Genomic DNA, 20,473 nt, shown 5'->3' with positions numbered 1-20,473 from the left:
AAATACTTATATTTAGCTGGTGTTTAGGGTAGGATCCAAAGCCCGTTGAAGTCAACTGAAAGATTACCACTGACTTCAGTGGGCACTGGCTCAGTTCCTGAGTGTCCTTTATAAGATGAGTTCATTCATGTTCTAAAAATAGGAGCAACATTTTGGAAAAAGCTACAGGGTAACATTTTAAAATCAGTAAACTTTTCCATAATGTGTGTGACGTTGTGCAGTCTATATGATTTTATAAAAACATGATATTAAGTGAATATAATGTAACTGGGATATGCTTCATGCAAAAGGTCTCTTGTAAGGTATCATTACAAAGCTTATAATCTACTGAGTGTGATCATCCGATTTGTATAAATGTACCACTCTTGGATCTAAAACTAGAAATATGAAATATAACTCTGAGGGCCTATTGTAATTATGTAAAGTGTGGGCCAATAATGATGGTTTGGAATCTTGATGACTCCCATTGTCTGCAGATGGCTGTGTTTACCTGTGAGTCTTCCTGTATACGTGTGTGCTGGCAAGTGAGTAATGAAGTCTTGCAGTGACATGTGATAATGTCACCTGAACTGGAATCCATCTTTAACCTGGTGCTCTTCCAGTGAGAGGGGGGTGGAAACCCAGACGGACAAAGGGTTCCCGCCTTATGCAAAAGATATATAAAGGGGTGGAGGAGAACAAAGGGGAGAGAGGAGCCATCATGAAGAATCCCCTAGCTACCACCTGAGCTGCAACAAGAGCTGTACCAGGGGAAAGAATTGTGCCCAGGCCTGGAAGGTGTCCAGTCTGAGAAAAAACTTACTGAAGCATCTCTGAGGGTGAGATTATTTGTAGTCAGTTTGATTAGACATAGATTTGCGCATTTTATTTTATTTTACTTGGTGACTTACTTTGTTCTGTCTGTTACTACTTGGAACCACTTAAATCCTATTTTCTGTATTTAATAAAATCACTTTTTATTTAGTAATTTACTCAGAGTATGTATTAATACCTGGGGGAGCAAACAACTGTGCATATCTCTCTATCAGTGTTATAGAGGGCGAACAATTATTCTGCATAAGCTTTATGCAGAGTAAAACAATTTATCTGGGTTTAGACCCCATTGGGAGTTGGGCATCTGTGTGCTAAAGAAAAGTACACTTCTGTGAGCTGTTTTCAGGTAAACTTGCAGCTTTGGGACAAGTGATTCAGACCCTGGGTCTGTGTTGGAGCAGATGGGAGAGTCTGGCTCAACAAGACAGGGTGCTGGAGTCCTGAGCTGGCAGGGAAAACAGGAGCAGGGGTAGTCTTTGCACATCAGGTGGCAGCTCCCAAGGGGGTTTCTGTGATCCAACCCATCACAATGTGTATCTCACCTTTCTGAAACATGCAGTTCTACCTGGGGGATTCTTTTGATTCCCATGGTTCAATCAAAGAACGCTTTGCTTTGACCAAAAGACATTAGAGGTTAAGATAGTGGGTTCTTTTAAAATGGTTATGTGCTACCGGGCAAAAAGATGTCAGTGGCTGGATCCTCTGAAATTAATGGTGTTGCACTTGCTCACACCATGTCTGAATTCCACCTACTTAATGACAGAACTATGCTGCTGCCACATAGGCCTAAGAGCTCCCAGCAACTCAAGGGAAGTCATCAAGGGAACTAAAAGACACATTTAGCTTTGAGCATATGTCTGAGGGAATAATCAATTTTCGGAACTGCAGAAGGTGGTTTTTTTTTAACTGCATATATGCTTGTTAGGTCATGCTATGGGACTAACAAGTTACCCAAAGCCGCACAAAAGAGGAGTAGGTTAAAAATATTGTAAGGGAAGAAACAATGGAAATTGATAGCAAATTGATTTTGTTATTGGGACGTGAATCATCTTGCCAAAAATGTTAAGTTTGAAAATGTATCCAATGCAAAGGACAAAACAAAATGATTGTCTGAAGACTTGTGCTAAACTCTATTGTAATTAGGTCAAAACTGTTTAAATTTTTTGTAGCTGGAAATTTGGGGGGAGGGGTAATGGAATATGTAACTGTCTAGACAGATTCACTGATGTCAATGGTGACATTTCTAACTATATTTTGTAACGTGATAAAAAGGGGTCTATAAAAGATCCATAGATTGTAACACAGCTTGGGACAGGGTAAGTGGCAGACTGGACCCCAGTATTGATGAGCGTCACCTTTTTCTGTTTGTGCTCTGTGATCTTAGATGTCTCATCTTTGATTGACCATTTGATAGACCCCATTCTTTACAGTTCCAAGGGGTGGGGGGAAAGAATCAAGGGGCAGTCTGGTATTGGTGAGTCTGTACAGCATATTGGATTTCAGTGGAGCTATGCTGGTATACCAGCTGAGGATCTAGCCTATGATATTGAGATTTCATTCACAGAACTGCTTTGCTTTAAAGCAGTTCCATATGTGAAGGGAAATACCTCCTCCCCCATATTCCCTCCAGCAATATCTGAATTATCCATGTAAACTTTCTGAAGGGGAGAAGGGAAGAGAACTTTAAAATGATTTTCCTTTATATTTACACATATAGAAGGGGAGGTAACTTTCCACCAAATCAAAGGTCACTGTTCAGACAGATTTCCTTGCCCCAGTAATCCTCCCATCTTCTCATTCATTTAGTATGTTCTATGTTGAGGTTAGTTGGCAGTCCTGGAGAGCTCAGATATTGGGACATCCCACTTTCAGTTGCTGTGAGAGATTTCTAGTCTCCACATAGACTTCAGCAGGAGTGAGGAGTAATCGGTGCCTTGCAGGATTGGTCCCAGGGTGCTAATTGAAGGTAGGCAAATATTGAACCATGTGTTAAGTTGAGTTTTCCCTAAAGCATTGGTATCCAGAACATTTTTGCCTTTCAACAATAGCCCCATCACATTAAATCCAGCACCTCTGCTCAGCTCAAAAACAGACTCGAAATTCCTTAGAGGGCAGGACTAGCTCTAACTCTTATTCTATCCCAAATAGAAAATATTAACCTGACTCATGGGTGAGTGCAAACCTCTGTTTGGAGAACAAGATAAGTGGCTCCAAAAGAGCATCAAACTCCACTTTGCTCAAAGCTGACCCAATGTTTCTCTGGATCCTCTTGGTACTATACCATTAGGGAGTGTAACTATGCTATCCAGCAGTACGGGATTGGATTAGTCAAAGCTAATCCCTGCTCCACCATGGATAGAGAGAGGTGGGTTTGTTTTTTAAAACTCACTCGTGGAAGCTAGTTCCCCCATATGAATTCTATTACTGAGGCTTGAAACTTCTCTTTCAAAACTGTCTGATAGAAGAGATGCCTTTTAAGGACAGAGAATTTTTTTTTCGGCAAATGGTTCATTCCGACTGCCTAACCAGGCTATAAAATACTCATTCCAATTCACATGGACTTTTTTTAGATGCTTTGGGAAACAAATGTGATTTTCCTCAAAAAATTTTCTAATAAATAATTTGTATGCCTAGATATTAGTTTTAAATTTGTTGTAGAAAGTAAAAGCCAAAAGACATTGCTTCTGATTAAAAATGTTGATGATTTATTTCAATCAGCATGTTCTCATATTTAGCTAGATTCACTTTTAGTATTTCATTCCATATTTTCCTCTTTGTGTTTCTTCTTTTACTAGCACATTTAAACAAAAACAATTAGCTGGTTTGTTAAACATATGTCACTAAAGGCTGAAGTTTAGAAACACTTTTTTTTTTTTTTTTTGTTCAATTAATCTTTCTGCCATCCTGTGATTTAGTGTAGAAAACAGTTATACCACAGCCTAGCAAAGGCACCTACCAGGAAAAGGTTCCATTGTTTTCCTAAGAGGATAGGCGAGCAGCCTTGAACCTGTACCTTACAATATTTACCCCAAAAGCTCTTAAACTAATTAGGAAACAAGCATCAACCTTATAACAAATGATAGAGCTTAACTCAAGGCATTCCACATACTATTCTAACTATTTCACTCCATGCATCTGAAGACGTGGGATTTTACCCATGAAAGCTTATGCCCAAATAAATCTGTTAGTCTTTAAGGTGCCACCAGACTCCTCGTTTTTATTCTAACTCTAACATCAGTGCCTGATTAAATTACTGATCTCACTGTAATAATTCTAAGTTTCTGTGGTATACTCAGAAAAGTGAAAATCACAAAGTACCAGTTTTCCATACAATAATAAATAACAAATATGGCTAAATGTGAAAGACAAAACTTGTGAGATCTGGATTCAGCTTATCATTTTGTTCCCGATTTGTTGCGTTGATATGAAAGACAGCAACACTTTCTACTCTTTCTCCTTTTTAGTAACATCTGTGCATTCTCAGACACAATAATGACTATTATTTATTCATTAGCATGCACTCTGTTTTGGTGGGATTTTTTAGTGCATTACTGTAAAAAAGACAAATCAACTAATATGTTAATAGATAGGATTTGTTTTTTAAGATGATCATTTACATTCAAACTACATTCAGTCATAATTGTGTTTTTAGATTTCATTTTAAAAACCATAGGCTAACAAGCAGGTCATACATAAAACTGTATTCAGGCCAGGACAAAAATATTTGTTTAAAATAAAGTCCTCATAGGCAAAGTATTTAGAGTACATCTACACTGCAAAAACTCCCATGACAGTGAGTCTCCAAGCCCAGGTCAACTGACTGGCTCCTGGGACTTGTGCTGGCAGGCTAAAAATAGCAGTGTAGACACTCCGGTTGGAGCCTGGGCTCTGAGATCCTTCCCCTTTGCTGGGTCTGAGTCCAGGCTCCAGCTCAATCATCTACAAAGATATTTTTAGCCTTACAGCAAGAGGGTGAGTCAGTTGACCTGGCTGAGACCTGTTGCCGCTGGGTTTTTTTGGGTGTGTAGACATACTCTTGCACACAGGTGCCAGTGGTGCAAGTAAAATCCATTTCTCACCAGTACAGGCAGGGGCACTAGCTAAGGGAGGCACGTGACCCTCAATGTGATTCCTCACCACCCTGCCCCCAGCCTGGGGCCAGGGCCGCTCCAGGCACCAGCCTAGCAAGCAGGTGCTTGGGGTGGCCGCTCCGGAGAGGGGCGGCACGTCCAGGTATTCGGTGGCAATTCGGCAGACAGTCCCTCACTCCCGCTGGGAGCAAAGGACCTCCCGCCAAATTGCCACCGCAGATCATGATCGCGGCTTTTTTTTGGGGGGGGGGGCTGCTTGGGGCGGCCAAAACCCTGGAGCCAGCCCTGCTTGGGGCCCCCATGCTCTCCCTGTCTCCATATCCATCCCATTTACCTGGGGCAGGGGGGCTCTGTCCTCCTCCTGCTGCGCTGGAGACTTCAGGGCAGGGCTGTCCCGGGAACTGCAGCGGGGAAAGGAGCAGAACCCCCAGACCCGCCCCCTGCCCTTCCACGGAGCTGCGTCTCCGTCTTCCCTCTGTGTACCACAGCAGCAGCCAAGCCGGAGGACAGGGCTGGAGGGCGAGGCTGCGGGTGGTACAGTCGCCAGAGAAGCTGCCGGCGTTCAGCTCCTTTCCCCATTGCTGCCCCTCCCAGCAAGGAAAGGAGCAGAATTCCTAGCCTTGCCCCCCAGCCCTCTCCTCCGGGGGCTGCTGCTGTGTCTTTCCAGTATGCCGTTCCGGCTATAAATATCTTGCTGATATGGCGTACTGGAGCGTACTGGCCTACTTGCACTGCTGATAGGCGCTGACTTTTGTTTTTGCTAGTGGGTGCTTCTGAAGAGGTGTATATGTTTGGGGGGGGGGAAGAAAGGGGCTCTGCCAGTTTTGGGGGGAGGCTATTTTCAGCATATTTATACACTTCTTTCATATTCTAGTTATTGAATATGTGTTTATCATCGGTATCTTTACTATTTTAATAATTTTTTTATGAACATAATTACATTATCATGAATTACAGTATATTAAAATCATTGCAATCACCTACAAGCTGTCGTCATTAACGTTCCAGTTTAAAGACATTACGTCTCACTGATGCTTTCTAGATGAAACTATCAGCAATCTTATTTATATCTAGTTGCCTAGTATGGTCTTGATGCACATTAAGGACAGCTACATTATTCAGTTGTGTCTATCCCATTGATGACTGGAGATAATTTTTAAATCTTCTGAAGCTGGAGAAGGAATGTTCCACAGTTCCGGATTATACAGGCACAGTGAGAAAGATTCTTATAAATTTGCAGTACTATGGAAGCATAGTGCTTCCAGACTACTGCAATGGGTAACATCTAATTTAGACCCAACATTTTGTATATGTAGTTGGAATTATATTTTGCCATGTGCATTACTTTGCATTTACATTGCATTTCATCTGCCATTTTGTTGCCAAGTCACCCAGTTTTGTGAGATCCCTTTGTAACTTTGCAGTCAGCTTTGGACTTAACTTAGGGTTACCATACGTCCGGATTTCCCCAGACACGTCCGGCTTTTTGGTGCTCAAATCCCCATCCGGGGGGAATTTCCAAAAAGCCGGACATGTCCGGGGAAATAGGGAGGCATAAGCCACGGTCTGCCCGGTCCCAGCACAATCCGCTGGGTCCGCAGCACAGCCCAGCTGCCCCGGCTACATTGTAGTGAGCTCGGGCAGGGGGTGCTCGGGCTTCCCCCACAGGCGGGCACCCCACGGCCACTGGGGGACCCTTGCTGTGGCCCTGTTGCCCCGCACGGCTCGGAACCCGGCGCCGCGGGAGCTGTTTCCGGCGGGGACAACAGGCCGGGGAACGTGCTCGGCGGTGGCAGTAAGGAGGCTGTGGCCAGGGCTGCAGGGACCCGTGCCACCCCGGTCGCCGCTGAGCGTCTGAAGCCCCCGCCAGGCAGAGGCTGCCGGGTGAGCGAGGAAGCAGGGCAGGCGGGGGGGGGGGTGCAGAGGCTGCAGGGCGAGGAGGAGCAGGGCAGGCAGGGGCATAGAGGCTGCAGGAGCAGGGAGGGCGCAGAGGCTGCAGGGCGAGTGGTGAGCAGGGGTCTCAGAGGCTGCAGGGGCCAGGGGGGTGCAGGGACTGCAGGGTGAGTGGGGAGCAGGGGTCACAGAGGCTGCAGGGGCGGGGGGGTGCAGGGGCTGCAGGGTGAGGAGGAGCAGGGCAGGGGGGTGCAGGGGCTGCAGGGCGAGTGGGGAGCAGGGGTCACAGAGGCTGCAGGGGTGGGGGGGCGCAGAGGCTGCAGGGCAAGTGGGGAGCAAGGGTCTCAGAGGCTGCAGGGGGGCGCAGGGGCAGGGCAGGTGGGGGGGCGCAGAGGCTGCAGGGGTGGGGGTGTGCAGGGGCTGCAGGGCAAGTGGGGAGCAGGGGTCTCAGAGGCTGCAGTGGTGGGGGGGGTGCAGAGGCTGCAGGGTGAGTGGGGAGCAGGGAAACACTTAGCAACCCCCAACCAAGATCAGAGCGGGAGGGAGAAGGGGGGAATGCAGGGGGCAGAGTTGGGGCAGGGACTTTGGGGAAGGGGCGGGGCTGGGGTGCGGCCGGGGGTGGGGAAGAGGCGGAGTTGGGGCAGGGCCAGGGCCCCGGTGGAGTGTCCTCTTTTTTCAGTGCTGAAATATGGTAACCCTACTTAACTAGCTTGAGTAATTTTGTATTCTGTGCAAATGTTGCCACCTCACTGTTTAACCCTTTTTCTAGATCATTTATGAATATGTTGAACAGCACTGGTCCCAGTACAGGCCCATGGGGGACACCACTGCTTACCTCTCTTCATTCTGAAAATGGACCATTTATTCCTAACCTTTGTTTCCTATCTTTTAACTGGAGCGCCTGGCAATGCTTTCAGGATCATCTAATGATCCTTAATTTAATGTAATGACAGGCCTTTTGTTATCTTAATCACCCTGCCTCCGTTTATAAACAAACTCCCTGCCCCCAGGGTGGAAGCTGAGAGCAGCACAGAACTCATCACATTCCACACTGAGGCCTTGGCTACACTCGGGACTTCACAGCGTTGTGAAGCGCGAGTGTAGTCGCGACGCCAGCGCTGCGAGAGAGCTCTCGCAGCGCTGTATGTACTCCACCTCTCTGAAGGGAATAGCTTGCAGCGCTGCAGGCTCTGATTACACTGGCGCTTTACAGCGCTGTACTCGCTGCGCTCAGGGGTGTTTTTTCACACCCCTGAGCGCAGCAAGTTGCAGCGCTGGACACTGCCAGTGTAGCCAAGGCTTCAAGCTCCGTCTGGGTCTAGGGCATGTGCTGTGAGCAGCCCTCAGGTATGAAACTCTGGGGGGACGGGTCAGGAACCACTATGGCTCATGGGTGCTGAGCACCCCCTATTTTTTTCCATGTGTGCTTGAGCCCCAGAGCACCCACACAGTCGGCGCCTATGCTCTTGCAGCCCAAGTCTAGTTTACACTAAGGTTCTGGCCATGGGTGAAACGTATCGTAGGCTGGGGGGGGCTATACCTCCCCAAACAGCCCAGCATGGCCCCACCCACCAGAAGGTCCCCTCCTGCTTGCCCTTCCCCCTTGGCCCAAGCCCAGCCCAGGCAGGCCGGCTACTCCTCTTCAGGGAAGCGGGCTGGGGCTAGGGCAGGTGTGGCCGGGACTTGGGATGGCTGGGTCCGCCCAGTGCTGGGGAGCCCCCTGGCGCTCACGGGGGGAGTGGGCTGCCTGCCCTGTGCTCAGGGGAGGGGAGAGGTTGGAGGGGGATACTGCATGCCACCTGCCTGGCATGCTGGGAGGAGGGGGACTGGTGGCTGCAGGGGAGGTCTGGGCTCTGGTAAGGGAAGGGGGGCAAGGCTGGCCGGGGGATAGCCTCTCTGAGCCAGCAGGTCACCCACCGCCCATGGTTCTGGCAGTGTAAAGAGATCTTAAAGTGGATGGAAATTTAATTTGGTAATTAGAGTAAAGAAGAACCAGACCATAAGTTTTTGTTGCCTCTAGCAGAGGTGTGACTTCCTGAAACAGATATAGAGTAAAATGTTGTAGGAATGCAGGAAGACAAGAAATAACTAACTCTTAGGGATTGTCTTCAATAACGTGGGGACACTAAGGAAAGTTAAGGCGAATCAATGTGCATAAGTTAAAGTGCCTTAAACCCCCACATGGATAACCTCATTCAAGATCAAGTGGCCTTAGTTCTCTGTAACTTAATCCTCCTTGCTACCTTTTTCTAGAGATCTCTTATGTAGGGTGAAAGTGACAACACCCTGACTTTAGCCATGGTCTATTTGCAGCCCTCACTGAAAGCATTAATGAGTGGAAAAAGTCCTGCCCCTTGGGCTTTTGCTGTAATGATTGGCTGAGCCTAGCTGTCCAAAAGATGACTGCTAGATAACAGTGTTGAGACAGGTTTGCTTCCACTTAAACTTCAGCCAGTCCATAGGCATTCTGTTACTGAACCAATAACTGACCTATCAATCTGTGGCAGGGGAAAGAGAGGTGAGAGTTGTAGGAAGGGAAGGCAAGGCAAGCTGAGGGGAGGTAGATGGTCACATTGTATTTTGTCAGTTTTCTCTTGGTGAGATCTTATGTGGAGAAAGTGGAGGTAGGAGGAGGGGAGGGTTTGAGCAGTAAATGCAAAATGTGACACTCCGCTGCACATGCTTCTCCTGTGGGGAGAGGATGAGAGAACAAATATTTGTCTGTCAAATTGCTTAAGGCATGACTGGAGAGTGCTCAGATATTATGGTGATGGGCATGGTATACGAACCTGAACAGAACAGAATAGATTATACTCTGAACTGGAGTGGAAAGGAATGGAATTGGGATCCCAATGAGATGAGGTGGGACAGCTGGGGCTGGTGGGAAACAAATAAGGAGGCATCTCCTCTCTAGATTCACTTCTGAAGGCAGAGAAGAAATGTGAATACAGAAATTCAAGAGGGAAATATACTCGAATTTATATAAAAATAAAATTAAATAAATTTGTTTCAAAATTTGAGACTAGCAGACAAGAACATCTGCAAAAGAAAATTAATGTTAAGAGATGATAAATTGGGTTGTTATTTACTGATTCACTATACGCTGGTGTGGAGTCATGGAGGCAAATTAAACTTAAAGGAGAAATGGGATTTTGTTATTTTAAATCAGTGGTCCTCCAGAGCCTCCTGGGCATAAGCTATAAGGGAACAACATATGCTTCTTAAAAGGAGTAGAGGTGTGCGACAGAGCCAGGAGAGGCTCCATCGCTGGGAAACTGTGGAAGGACAGAAACAATGTTATGAGAAAACACAGTATTGAAATTCTTTATTCCTTCTAATCAAGTACCAAGGGAACCTGTATGGTTATTAGACCAGTTGGATATTCAGAGCAAAAACCAAACCCACTTCTGGGATCCATGCTGGTGGATCCCAATGGAGGAGTTAGTCCCTCATCTGCATCAACACTGATATGGCATAACTCAGGGAATGGGACTTGTTGAATTTGTGTTTTCTTTGATGCTGGTTCTCTCTGCATCATCAGAGCAAAACAAATATTAAGGGTCTTTGTAAAAGAGAGATTAATGTTTTGTTTTTTAAAAAGATTCTCAGCAACAGATTGGTAGATTTAAGTAAGTGTGTGTGTGTGTTTAGAATCCAGAGGACATTCCCACTATAAGTTTTATAGCCTGTGTAGTTTTAGGACAAAATTACTTGGGAGGGTCCCTATATTCCTTGCTTTGGTTGGTGAAGTGGGAAAACATCATGAGATGGTTAAGTAACCTATTCCAGTTTCAAGCCCCCAACTAACCTGTGCCATAGATGTAGGCTGATTTTGCAAAGCTGCTTGGGCCAGCAGCTGCTGTGGGAGAAGCTCACATGATGGCTGAGAAGGCAAAGACGCCTAGGTTTAAAAAAAATAAAACAAACTTTATTCATATGCATGGCTACTTTAAATCTCAGGTCTTCTCCTAATGTGACTGCCTTTGCATAGCTCTGTCTTTATTTGTTGAATTGAACCTGTGGCATATTTTACATGTGACTTTTTATCTAACTCCTCCTTGTAAATTCCATTTATTTTGATGCCCATTTGTAAACCTACCTGAATAGTGACAGGTTGACTGAGTCTTTGCATGGATGAATCCTGCTGTATGCTGGGTGCTCTTTGCAAGGAGGGAATGTTAGACTCTGTGATCAGTTTTGTTGGTGTGGCTGTAAGAGAATTTTTTGTTCGTATTTAAGAATAATCACCATATAAAATTAGAATGATGAGATATGGTTGGTAATAATATAGGCATGGGCGGCAGGTGGAGCCCCAATTCAGGGAGGCTAGCCCCAGCTCCGCCCCTTCTGCCCACACCTCCCCCCTCCCGCAGCTGGAGCCCCGAGCACCCTGCCCATGGGCCGGAGGAGCCCCAGGCCGGCTGGAGGCCCAAGCACCCCGACCCGCTCGGCCGGAGTCCAGGGAGATTACTAATGAACCTAAGAAGCTGGATATCACATACCGCTTCCTCAGCCGCATGGGGCATAATAAGCAAAAAAATTCCCCCCCAAAATCTCGCAACTGGGGCTCTGGCGGCCACAGCAGCACCATTATAGCCTATTATACCCACTGCCCATGAATATAGGGTCTGATCAAACTCCAGCTGGAGTCAAGGGGAACCAATGACTCCAAAGACAGTTGACAGCTGATAATGAGGATCCACACAAATGTTAAGGTATATATTGGACCAGACTCAGCCTGTGCTCCATCCAGTGCAGCAAAGGGTCCAAAAAGGAGTCCCAAAAGGGCAGGTGAGGGTTCCTCTTTCATAGGTGAATCTCTGGCTGGAGTAGAATTCGCATAGCTGGTTCTATGGCACTCTGTTCCAGCCCACATGACAGGAGGTTGTTTACCAGGTGTGTCAGGGGCACGGCTAAAGGGCCTTCAGCTCCAGTGATCCTGGGCCATCAGAACGTCACCCATGGGCTGTTACTGCTGACCTAAGTCAGAGTGGCCTGATGCTGCTCTAACTCAGGAGTTATCCAACTTTTTTCCTCTGAGGCCCACCTGTGCAGCTACAATAGGCACTGCGGCCCACTGTTAACATGCATCTGTCAGGGAGAGGGGCACCGCAGGACGTGCACGGCCCCTCACCTCAGCAGGGGCCAGAGCCAGCGAGAGAGTGAAGGGGCAGGGCAGGTGCTCTCACAGACACTCCCTGCCTGGGAATGAGGGAAGGGCTCGGGGGCCACCAGTGCCAGGCAAAGGCAGGCACTCGGGCCAGGCCCAGCCATCACCTGACAATCCAGATCACAGCATTGTCCAGGTGGAAACAGAGCAACACTGCCGAGCCCTGGTCTTGTGGGGATAGGGGTAGGCACGGGGCCAATACCCCAGGGGGCCTGACAGCCATGAATCATGGGGTGCAGTGGCTTGGAGCAGGAATGGTCACGAACCATCCAGCCTCCTCCAGCTGCCCTGGGAGCTGCTGCCTCTCAGGGCCAGCCCCTTCTCCTCACCCTGCGCCCATCACCCAGTGGCTCTGTTTTGCCCTCTGCCACCCACCGAAGATGCTGGGCTCCTCCAGCCCTGGGTGCGGGCCATGGCTGGCCTCCAGTCCACCAATAAATACAGTTTAGGGGGCACCCGGGACTGTGTCGTGGCCCGTCTTTGGTCCATGGCCCACAGTTTGGGAACCCCTGCTCTAAATGATGCCTTCAAATCTGGAGAACACAAACCTAGCATTTAAAGGCACCTTTGTGCCACCCCTTGGGTTCTGCCTCAGGAGTTTATGGGATACATAAGTGTGTGCAGGTATGGGGTCTGAGCAGGGCCGGCTCCAGGCACCAGCGAAGGAGGCAGGTGCCTGGGGCGGCCAATAGAAAGGGGTGGTAGTCCGTCAGTTGTTGGGGCGGCACGTCCAGGTCTTCGGCGGCAATTCGGTGGTGGGTCCTTCACGCCGTCTCTTCCTCCTCTTCGGTGGCACTTCGGCGAGAGCTCAATCGGGTTTTCCTTTTTTTTTTTTTTCTTTCCGCCGCTTGGGGCGGCAAAAAAGCTGGAGCCGGCCCTGGGTCTGAGTGCATGTATGGGAGTCTAACTTACACCACTTCATAGATTTTAAGGTCAGGATGGAACATTATGATCCTCTAGTTTGACCTCCTGCATAACACAGGTGATTGAATTTCATCTAATAATTCCTGCATCAAGCCCATAACTTCTGTTGGAGCTAGAGCATCTCTTTTAGAAAGATAGCCAATCTAGATTTAAAGACTTCAAGTGATGGTGAATACACCACATGCATCAGTCAGTTGTTTCAATGGTTGATTACCTTAACAAAAATCTGTACTCTATTTCTAGTCTATATTTATTTAGCTCTAACTTCCTGTCATTAGAGCTCATTATACCTTTGTCCTGCTAGATTAAAGAGCCCTCTATCAGAATTGTTCTCCCCCTATAGGTACTCACACCCTATGATCAATTCACTTCTTAGTTTCTCCTTGACAAGCTAAACAGACTGAGCTTTTAAAGTCTTTCACTGTAAGGGATGTTTTCCAGACCTTCAATCGTTCTTGTAGCTCTTTTCTGAACCTCTTCAACATTCTTTTTTGAAGTGCAAACACCACACCTGGACACAGTAGTGGGGATATGGTCTTACCAATGCCTTATGCAGAGGTAATACCACCTCCCTACTCCTACTCAGAATTCCATTTATATTTCCAAAACTTGTATTAATGCTGTCAGCCACAGCATTTCACTGGGAGTTTGTATTCAGTTGGATAGCGATCATGACCCTTAAATCCTTTCAGAATCATGGCTTCGAGAATGCAGTCCCCCACCCTGTCAGTGTGACCTGCATTCTTTGTTCCTACGTGTATCACCGTGCATTTGGTTGTACCAGTGGTTCTGAAACTGTGGCCCGTGGGCTGCTTGTGGTCCAATCAGCACAGAGCTGCGGCCCATGTGACAGCCTAAGGGCTATACAGGTAGTATTGGATGCGACCCACATAACACATTGTAGGCCGCATGTGCCCACAATAGTAAATAGGTTGAGAACCATTGGGCTTTACTAAAACCTTATGCATGACTTCTGAATTTAGCCTTGAGTTTCAGAACTTTCCAGCTGATGACCTTACTAACTTCCAACACAGTATAATATTATAGCTTGGAACTGTGCCTAGCAACTGTAAATTTCATCTCCATAGAACTCAACAGCAACAGGCTTCATAACTAGCCTCCTTTATTCCAAAGACATGGATGATTACATCAGCCCATTTTACCACCTTCAATTAAATACATACCCGTCCATGGGCGATGGAATTAATGGACATGTCGTCAGCACCTTCAGCATCTCACCAGTAACTACTATACCACCAGGAATGATAATTGGGGTAATTTAGCTAATTTTAAAATAAAGTATTGATACAGGAGCTCCATAATAACATTACTTACATGCAGGGTCAGACATGGGAGTGTTGGAAGATTTGCGTGAGCTTCTAGATGATACAGAGGGTGTCCGACTAGTATTGAGAACTGAGACGCCTATTTCAAGCGCATTAAAGTGCAGTTCGGCATTCAAGCCTAAGCCACTGTCCTAAAATTAAAAAAAAAAAACCCATCATATTACATCTGACAGGGTATGGTGTTCTGTCATGTATCTAACAGTACTTGTAGGGTCAGATCTTCAGCTGGTATAAACTGACTTCCATGAAGCTATTGCAATCTACAGCAGCAGAGGACCTGGGCCAGAATGTCTATGACATCTACTTCTGCTATACCTTCCAATTGCATATGAATGAGCTTTTACTGTTGTGGAAAGACCTTGCAGGCTATTCAATTTTAGTCCAGTCCTTTGAGTTGCAGAATCTCTTTCTTCCTTCAGTGGTGAGTGACAACACCCAGAACCACTCAGCAATGCACTAAATTGGACCCTTTGTTCTTCAGATAGTACGTTTTGGACAGGTTCAGACATATGCATGTCAGTGTGTGGTTAAGGATGAGTTGGCAATTTCATTTAAAGCCTGTTTTTCAGGTTGTAATAAATGTGACTCTTTGATCCACTCTAGGCAGGAATTTGGCAGACAAGTCAACACAGGAGTGAATTTTTCCTCCTAAAATTGGCTTATCTTGGTATCGCCATGTGTTGATCTAGGAAGACTTCAGATGCTTTTTGCGATATATTACACGAAAGACTCAGGTATTATCGTGACAGGGTCCTGCTTATAAATAACTTTTGTACACTCTACATTCATATGCAGGATGCAGTATTCTTGTGCATGAAAAACAATCTCAAGATGATCCTTCTAAAAGGAATCTCACTTTCAGAAATGGTCCCTCTAGGTCAAATTGTAGCATGTTGGCAAGGACGCATGGTAAAGCTTACAATGCCAATGCCCAGGCTTTGTGTTTCACCACTCTCTCTGATCTCTAAGTTTGTCCTTTGATGCTCATCTCCAGTTCACTTAAATAATTGTTCAAGAGCTCAATGAATTCTGGAGTATAAAATTCAGGTAATATGTCTAGATCAGCATTGCTACTAGATCTTTGGAAATGTTAACACAATGGGTCACAATTACTGCATGTTTATGAAAAACATATCTGGTTATACCTTTAGTGCTGAAGAAACAACTTCTGAGGGTGCAGCTTCCAAGGCCAGTTCTTGTCTCCTTTCCACTCGAACATCTGCATAACTAATTGAAAAATATAATTCTACATGAGTAACATTTCATAATTTTATTTTATAAAATGCATTTTAAACAAACAGAGCAACATTATATGTTGTTGTAAATCATTGTGATAAATGAAATCAAGTCACATTTAATGCATATGATTTGAAGGACTGTGTTTTTATTTTCAATTTCTGCTCAACCCCCTCTATATATCCATTCACAAACAAAACATTTGTTAAAAAAACATTAAGGCTGAAAGTGTGTTTTGTTGGAGTTCAACCAGGGCCGGTGCTACATTTAGGCAAACGAGGCGGTTGCCTAGGGCACTAAGATTTGGGGGCGCCAAAAAGTGGTGCCCCCAATTTTTTTTTACAGCGTTCCTACGTCCCCTCCCCAAGCACGAGGTCGCCGCTCCACTTCTCCCGCCTCCCAGATTTGTGGCGCCAATCAGCTGTTTGGTGCCACAAGCCTGGGAGGGGAGGAGAATTAGAGCGGGGGCGGTGTGCTCAGGGATGAGGTGGAGCAGAGGTGAGCGGGGGTGGGGAGCTACTGCACGGCTCCCCGGGCCGAGGGGGTGGGGAGCTGCTGAGGGGGTGCCTCAGGGTGGGGGGAAGCTGACGCAGGGCTCCCTACCCCAGCTCACCTCTGCTATGCCCCCTCCCTTTGGCGCCACAAGCCTGGGAGGGGAGGAGAATTAGAGCGAGGGCGGTGTGTTCTGGGAGGAGGCGGAGCAGAGGTGAGCTGGGGTGGGGGGAGCTGCTGCGGGGTGCCTCAGGGCGGGGGGGGGAGCTGCCGTGGGGGCAGTGCCTCAGGGTGGGGAGCTGCCACAGGGCTGGGGGGGGGGGGCAAAGGTGGAAGTTTCACCTAGGGCGCAAAACTTCCTTGCACCGGCCCTGAGTCCAACTCAAAACAATGTTACAATTTCTTTACAAAAGTTCCACACTTTAAAAAAACCCAAATATTAGAATGTCAGGAAATGAAAATTAAGTGTTAAGCCTGTTCCTCCACTGCCACATAAACCTTCATCACTCACTTCCATCCCACCCCACTCTTAAGCAGGCTGTCTATCGGCTGCTCTGCAGCCCTACAACCCCATTGCATTGAGTGCTACAACTGCTCCTAGCACACCCCTTACACTGGATCCTACGGGGCCTGGGCAGCATCGGGCCACTTACAGCAGCCCTATGATTCTCCTGCCTAGCCTACTGTGACCTCTTTATGCTCCTGGAGTGGGGTGTCGGGGATGGAACAGGGGACAGAATCAGGACCTCAGTGGCTTGTGATTGTCTAAGTCCCCAAAACATCAGAATTTTATTTACTCTGAAATATGCTTGAAGTTTTTTAATTTTCTGGTTCTTTATGTTAACACTGTGTAGGAAGCAGGGAATGATGCCGCCTCCTCCTTATTGGGGTCTGTTTCAAAAGCAACACTGGAAATACCCTGTCACCTACACTGCATTAACACCCAAAAGCTGTATTGTACTATTTTATACAGTTGAATGTCCTGATTTTCTGTTCCAGCTGAGCAGAGGGGATGGGGATGAACGGTAGCTTTAAGCCAAATTTGCAATTTCCCTATTTGCGAGCTGGTCAACTGCTTTAACCTACTCCTAGTCACCTCTGGCCCCAAGGGGCCACTCCCTCAGCCAAGAACAGCTGGAATGAATCAATATTGTGGCCTCACTCTTTCTTTTCTTTAGCCTTGGCGCTTGTGTCAGATGCTGTTAGAGAGGCGGCCTACTGCCATTACATTTGCCATACAGCATGCATGGATGATCCCTATGTAACGCTGACAGACCCCAGTTGTCAGCAGGCGGGATCGAACCTGGGGCCTCTGGATCTTAGTGCATGAGCCAAAAGCCATATGACTGTAAAGCAAATCAATCTCTCTCTCTCTCCCTCCCTCCCCGTGGCACTAGATGGGACAGAGCACCACACTCAGGAGGTGTGTGGTTACATACTTCCCCTAACTAAGTAAGCATATCACAAGCTTCAGAGACTCCCAGATGAGCCCCCACTTATAACAGTGACAGACCCCAATCGTTGGGATCGAACCTGGGGTATCTGGAGCTTAGTGCATGAGCGTCTACTGCATGAGCTAAAAAACATATGGCTGTTAGCTAAGGCTGTAGAGCAAACTCATTAATCTCTCTCTTTCTCGGCCTCAGTGCCAGTAGATGGGACAAAACACCACACCCAGGAGGTGTGTGGGTTACACCTAGAAGAGGGAATTCTCCAGTAGTTGTAATGTGATACTTCACGGCCCCTTTCTATCATAGGATTGGCGCACAGGGGGCCAAATGCAACCAATAATCTGGCCCCTGATTTTAAGAGTCTGATGACTGACAAATTTTGTTCTCATATGGTACATGCAGCATGAAGACAGACTTAACCTGATCATATTTGTTTAATGAAGCTTATTTTCTCTACAGAATTCAGACTTCAGTTTTGTTATGTGAAAGACTCTTAAGGGGACTTTATGAAATCATTAAAATGTCCATATGTTCTTGTGCTTTTAGGTCCCTAGAGTCTGATTTGATTACAATGGTGACAAATATAACTACGTCTTTTTCCTACCTTACTACGGTGTGTGTGCATACAATGAACTCTGGTTTGGAGTTCCACTGATGGTAGGTGATATAGTAATGGGTCTGCAGCCAGATCCACTGCTGTCCTTTGGTCAGAAACCGGTAACAACAAGACTTTCCCTTGCCAAACTGCATCACTGTTAGTAGAAAATGGACACCGCATATAACAAATTTTAAAATGTGAAAAATATCTTTTTAAAAGTTTCATAAGAAATCTCTCTCGGATTTATGGTAAAAGCACATATCATGTATGTCACCAGGTATCCCTTTCTGAAATTTTAAATATACAACAGTATACTTATAAATAGCACAAATATGATGAATGCTAACTATGTCCATGTATTAATAACTACAACTTTTATATAACTTTCTGTGTTTTAAGTGCCGGTCACAAATTAGCCAAATAAGCACCTGGCATTGATTTCTAAGACTATAATACTGTATGTGAAAGGTCTGAGTTCCATAGCAGAAAAATACAGCATATGAATGCCTTAAAAGGTGGACTAAATCCTGTGCAGACTTACACCCTGTGCAAATCCACTGGCTTCTATGACATAGTTCAAATCCATGCAAAATTTGGCCTTAAGTCTATACACTGAGATAACATAAGGCATAGACGAAAATCATTTGAAACTGAATGGAATTCCCCAGCCAGTCAAGATTTCAGAGATGACATGACTGAGGCCTGGCCTACACTATAGAGTTAGGTTGATGCAAGGCAGCTAGGTCCGTCAACCTAACTCTGTAAGTGTCTACCCTAAAATGTAGCTCCCACTGATGTAACTCGCCCACTACACCAACTTAAGAACTCCCCGTCCGTGAGAGGCGTAGCGCTTAGGTTGATGTAGCTAGGTCGATGCAATGTCACTGTAGACTAGAGACTGCGTTCCTTACATTGATTGTTGCTGCCTTTCAGAAGCTGTCCCACAATGCCCCACACTGGCAGTTAAATCAGTGCAGGTGCTCCTGGTGAGGGCGCACACCGCCAACACAGCGAGTTTAGTGTGGATACGCAAAAGCGATTTAATTACTGTGGTGATTGTACGTTGATGTAATTTAGGTCAATTTAATTTTGTAGTTTACACTTGTCCTGAATGTTTTAAACCCTCCTGGGCCAAATTCACCCCTGCTTTAGTTTTATTAACATCAAGGGTCTCACACTTCAATGCATTTAGCCTTCTATTTTAATGTCAAAATCCCAAAACTAATTTTGACTGAAGGTATTCACTCCATAGCGGAGTAATAAGACTGAGACATTACCATCAATGCTATAAGCATTATTTGAATAAGATTGCTTGATTTTTATATTTCTTCACTTAGCAAATGGTGTTTTTTTAAAAATCCTAATAGAATACATTTAAATAATCCCTGATTTTAAATATATATTGAACAACACCAGGGATAATAAAGTCTGACCTTCTCCAAGACTGTGTGAGTTTACTGGAATAACAGAATGTAGCTCAAATCCTGGTTGCCTCACTCATGCAATGAGTCCACTTGACTGCTTGTCATTGGCACTACTTGTGTGAATAACAAAAGCAGGATCTGGCCTTCTAAGTGCTAAAGAACTCTAGGCCAAAGTCTTATCAGCTACCGCACACTCAATCTGAAACGAGTCCACTAAAGTCAGTTCACAGGTTTATAGCAGTGTACCAGAGGTAAGAACCTGGTCCGCCAAGTTTACACCTATCTTAACTGAAGCTGCATTTTACTGAGAACAGGCATGCCAATGAATTCATATGAGCTTACACTATACAATACTTACAGTGTTCATGGCACCTTGCTAAGAGTTCTAGGTCATCTATGTGGTAATAATCATAGCCAGAAGTACCCAGCACTTCAAAGGGCAAGTATCCTATAATAGGCGGCGCTCTGCATATGGGCACAGTACAAATTATTTCATCAAAACAATGAAACACACAGCAACTTTTCCTCTATTAAATAGGAAATTCAGAAAGTCAGTCTCACTTACACATGCGTAACTCCCACTGAAATCAATGGGTCAAATCCTGACTTCTCTGCTCTATGGGCAGGGAGCTCAGCTGTAACTCAGCTCCCTGTCTGGGTTCCACACCTGCAGAGTGGCACGGGCATCCTGCGAGAGGAAGTCCCACTGGAGAGCAACCATGGCACTGATCTATAGTAATTCCTTCCCCCTCAAGGCACTGCCTGTGACTTCAGTCCCCATCCAACTGCCTTACATGGCAGTGGTGTCACCAAGGAATGGTGACATGAGTAATGTGGTGTCACCCTGATGTCCCTGTTGTGGGGAGGCAGAGTCTCCTTGGCTGAGTTAGACTTGGAGAGACAGCAAAGGAGCTGAGCAATATCTCTCCCCACCCAGTGCCAGAGCTAGCTAGCAGCTCTTGAACAAAGTTGCCAGCCAGCTAGAGAGGTCATAGACCCGTAAGACAGAGATCTCCCTTGCAGGAAAAAGGTAAC

At 46.2% G+C, this 20,473-nt stretch overlaps 1 protein-coding gene across 3 annotated transcripts in view; it reads right to left on the bottom strand.

Moving 5' to 3' along the window:
• NPAS2 (neuronal PAS domain protein 2) overlaps positions 1–20,473 on the bottom strand; it is a 148,015-nt gene that overhangs the window by 20,444 nt on the left and 107,098 nt on the right. For 2 of the 3 annotated variants that reach the window (XM_005283251.5, XM_065580890.1), the window contains exons 10-15: positions 19,797–19,903; positions 18,021–18,168; positions 15,383–15,464; positions 14,227–14,368; positions 10,897–11,006; positions 10,606–10,698 (exon numbers count right to left, since the gene is read on the bottom strand). In XM_005283251.5, the coding sequence (XP_005283308.2) occupies positions 10,606–10,698; positions 10,897–11,006; positions 14,227–14,368; positions 15,383–15,464; positions 18,021–18,168; positions 19,797–19,903 (682 nt within the window). The remainder of the gene's footprint in view (positions 1–10,605; positions 10,699–10,896; positions 11,007–14,226; positions 14,369–15,382; positions 15,465–18,020; positions 18,169–19,796; positions 19,904–20,473) is intronic. The other variant, XM_005283252.5, reaches the window with a different exon arrangement.

The sequence above is a fragment of the Chrysemys picta genome, chromosome 1, assembly GCF_011386835.1.
Source record: "Chrysemys picta bellii isolate R12L10 chromosome 1, ASM1138683v2, whole genome shotgun sequence".
In the NCBI taxonomy this organism is placed as follows: domain Eukaryota; kingdom Metazoa; phylum Chordata; order Testudines; family Emydidae; genus Chrysemys; species Chrysemys picta.
Note: the sequence above shows the minus strand (reverse complement) of the source record. Positions and strands in the feature narration are given on the sequence as shown.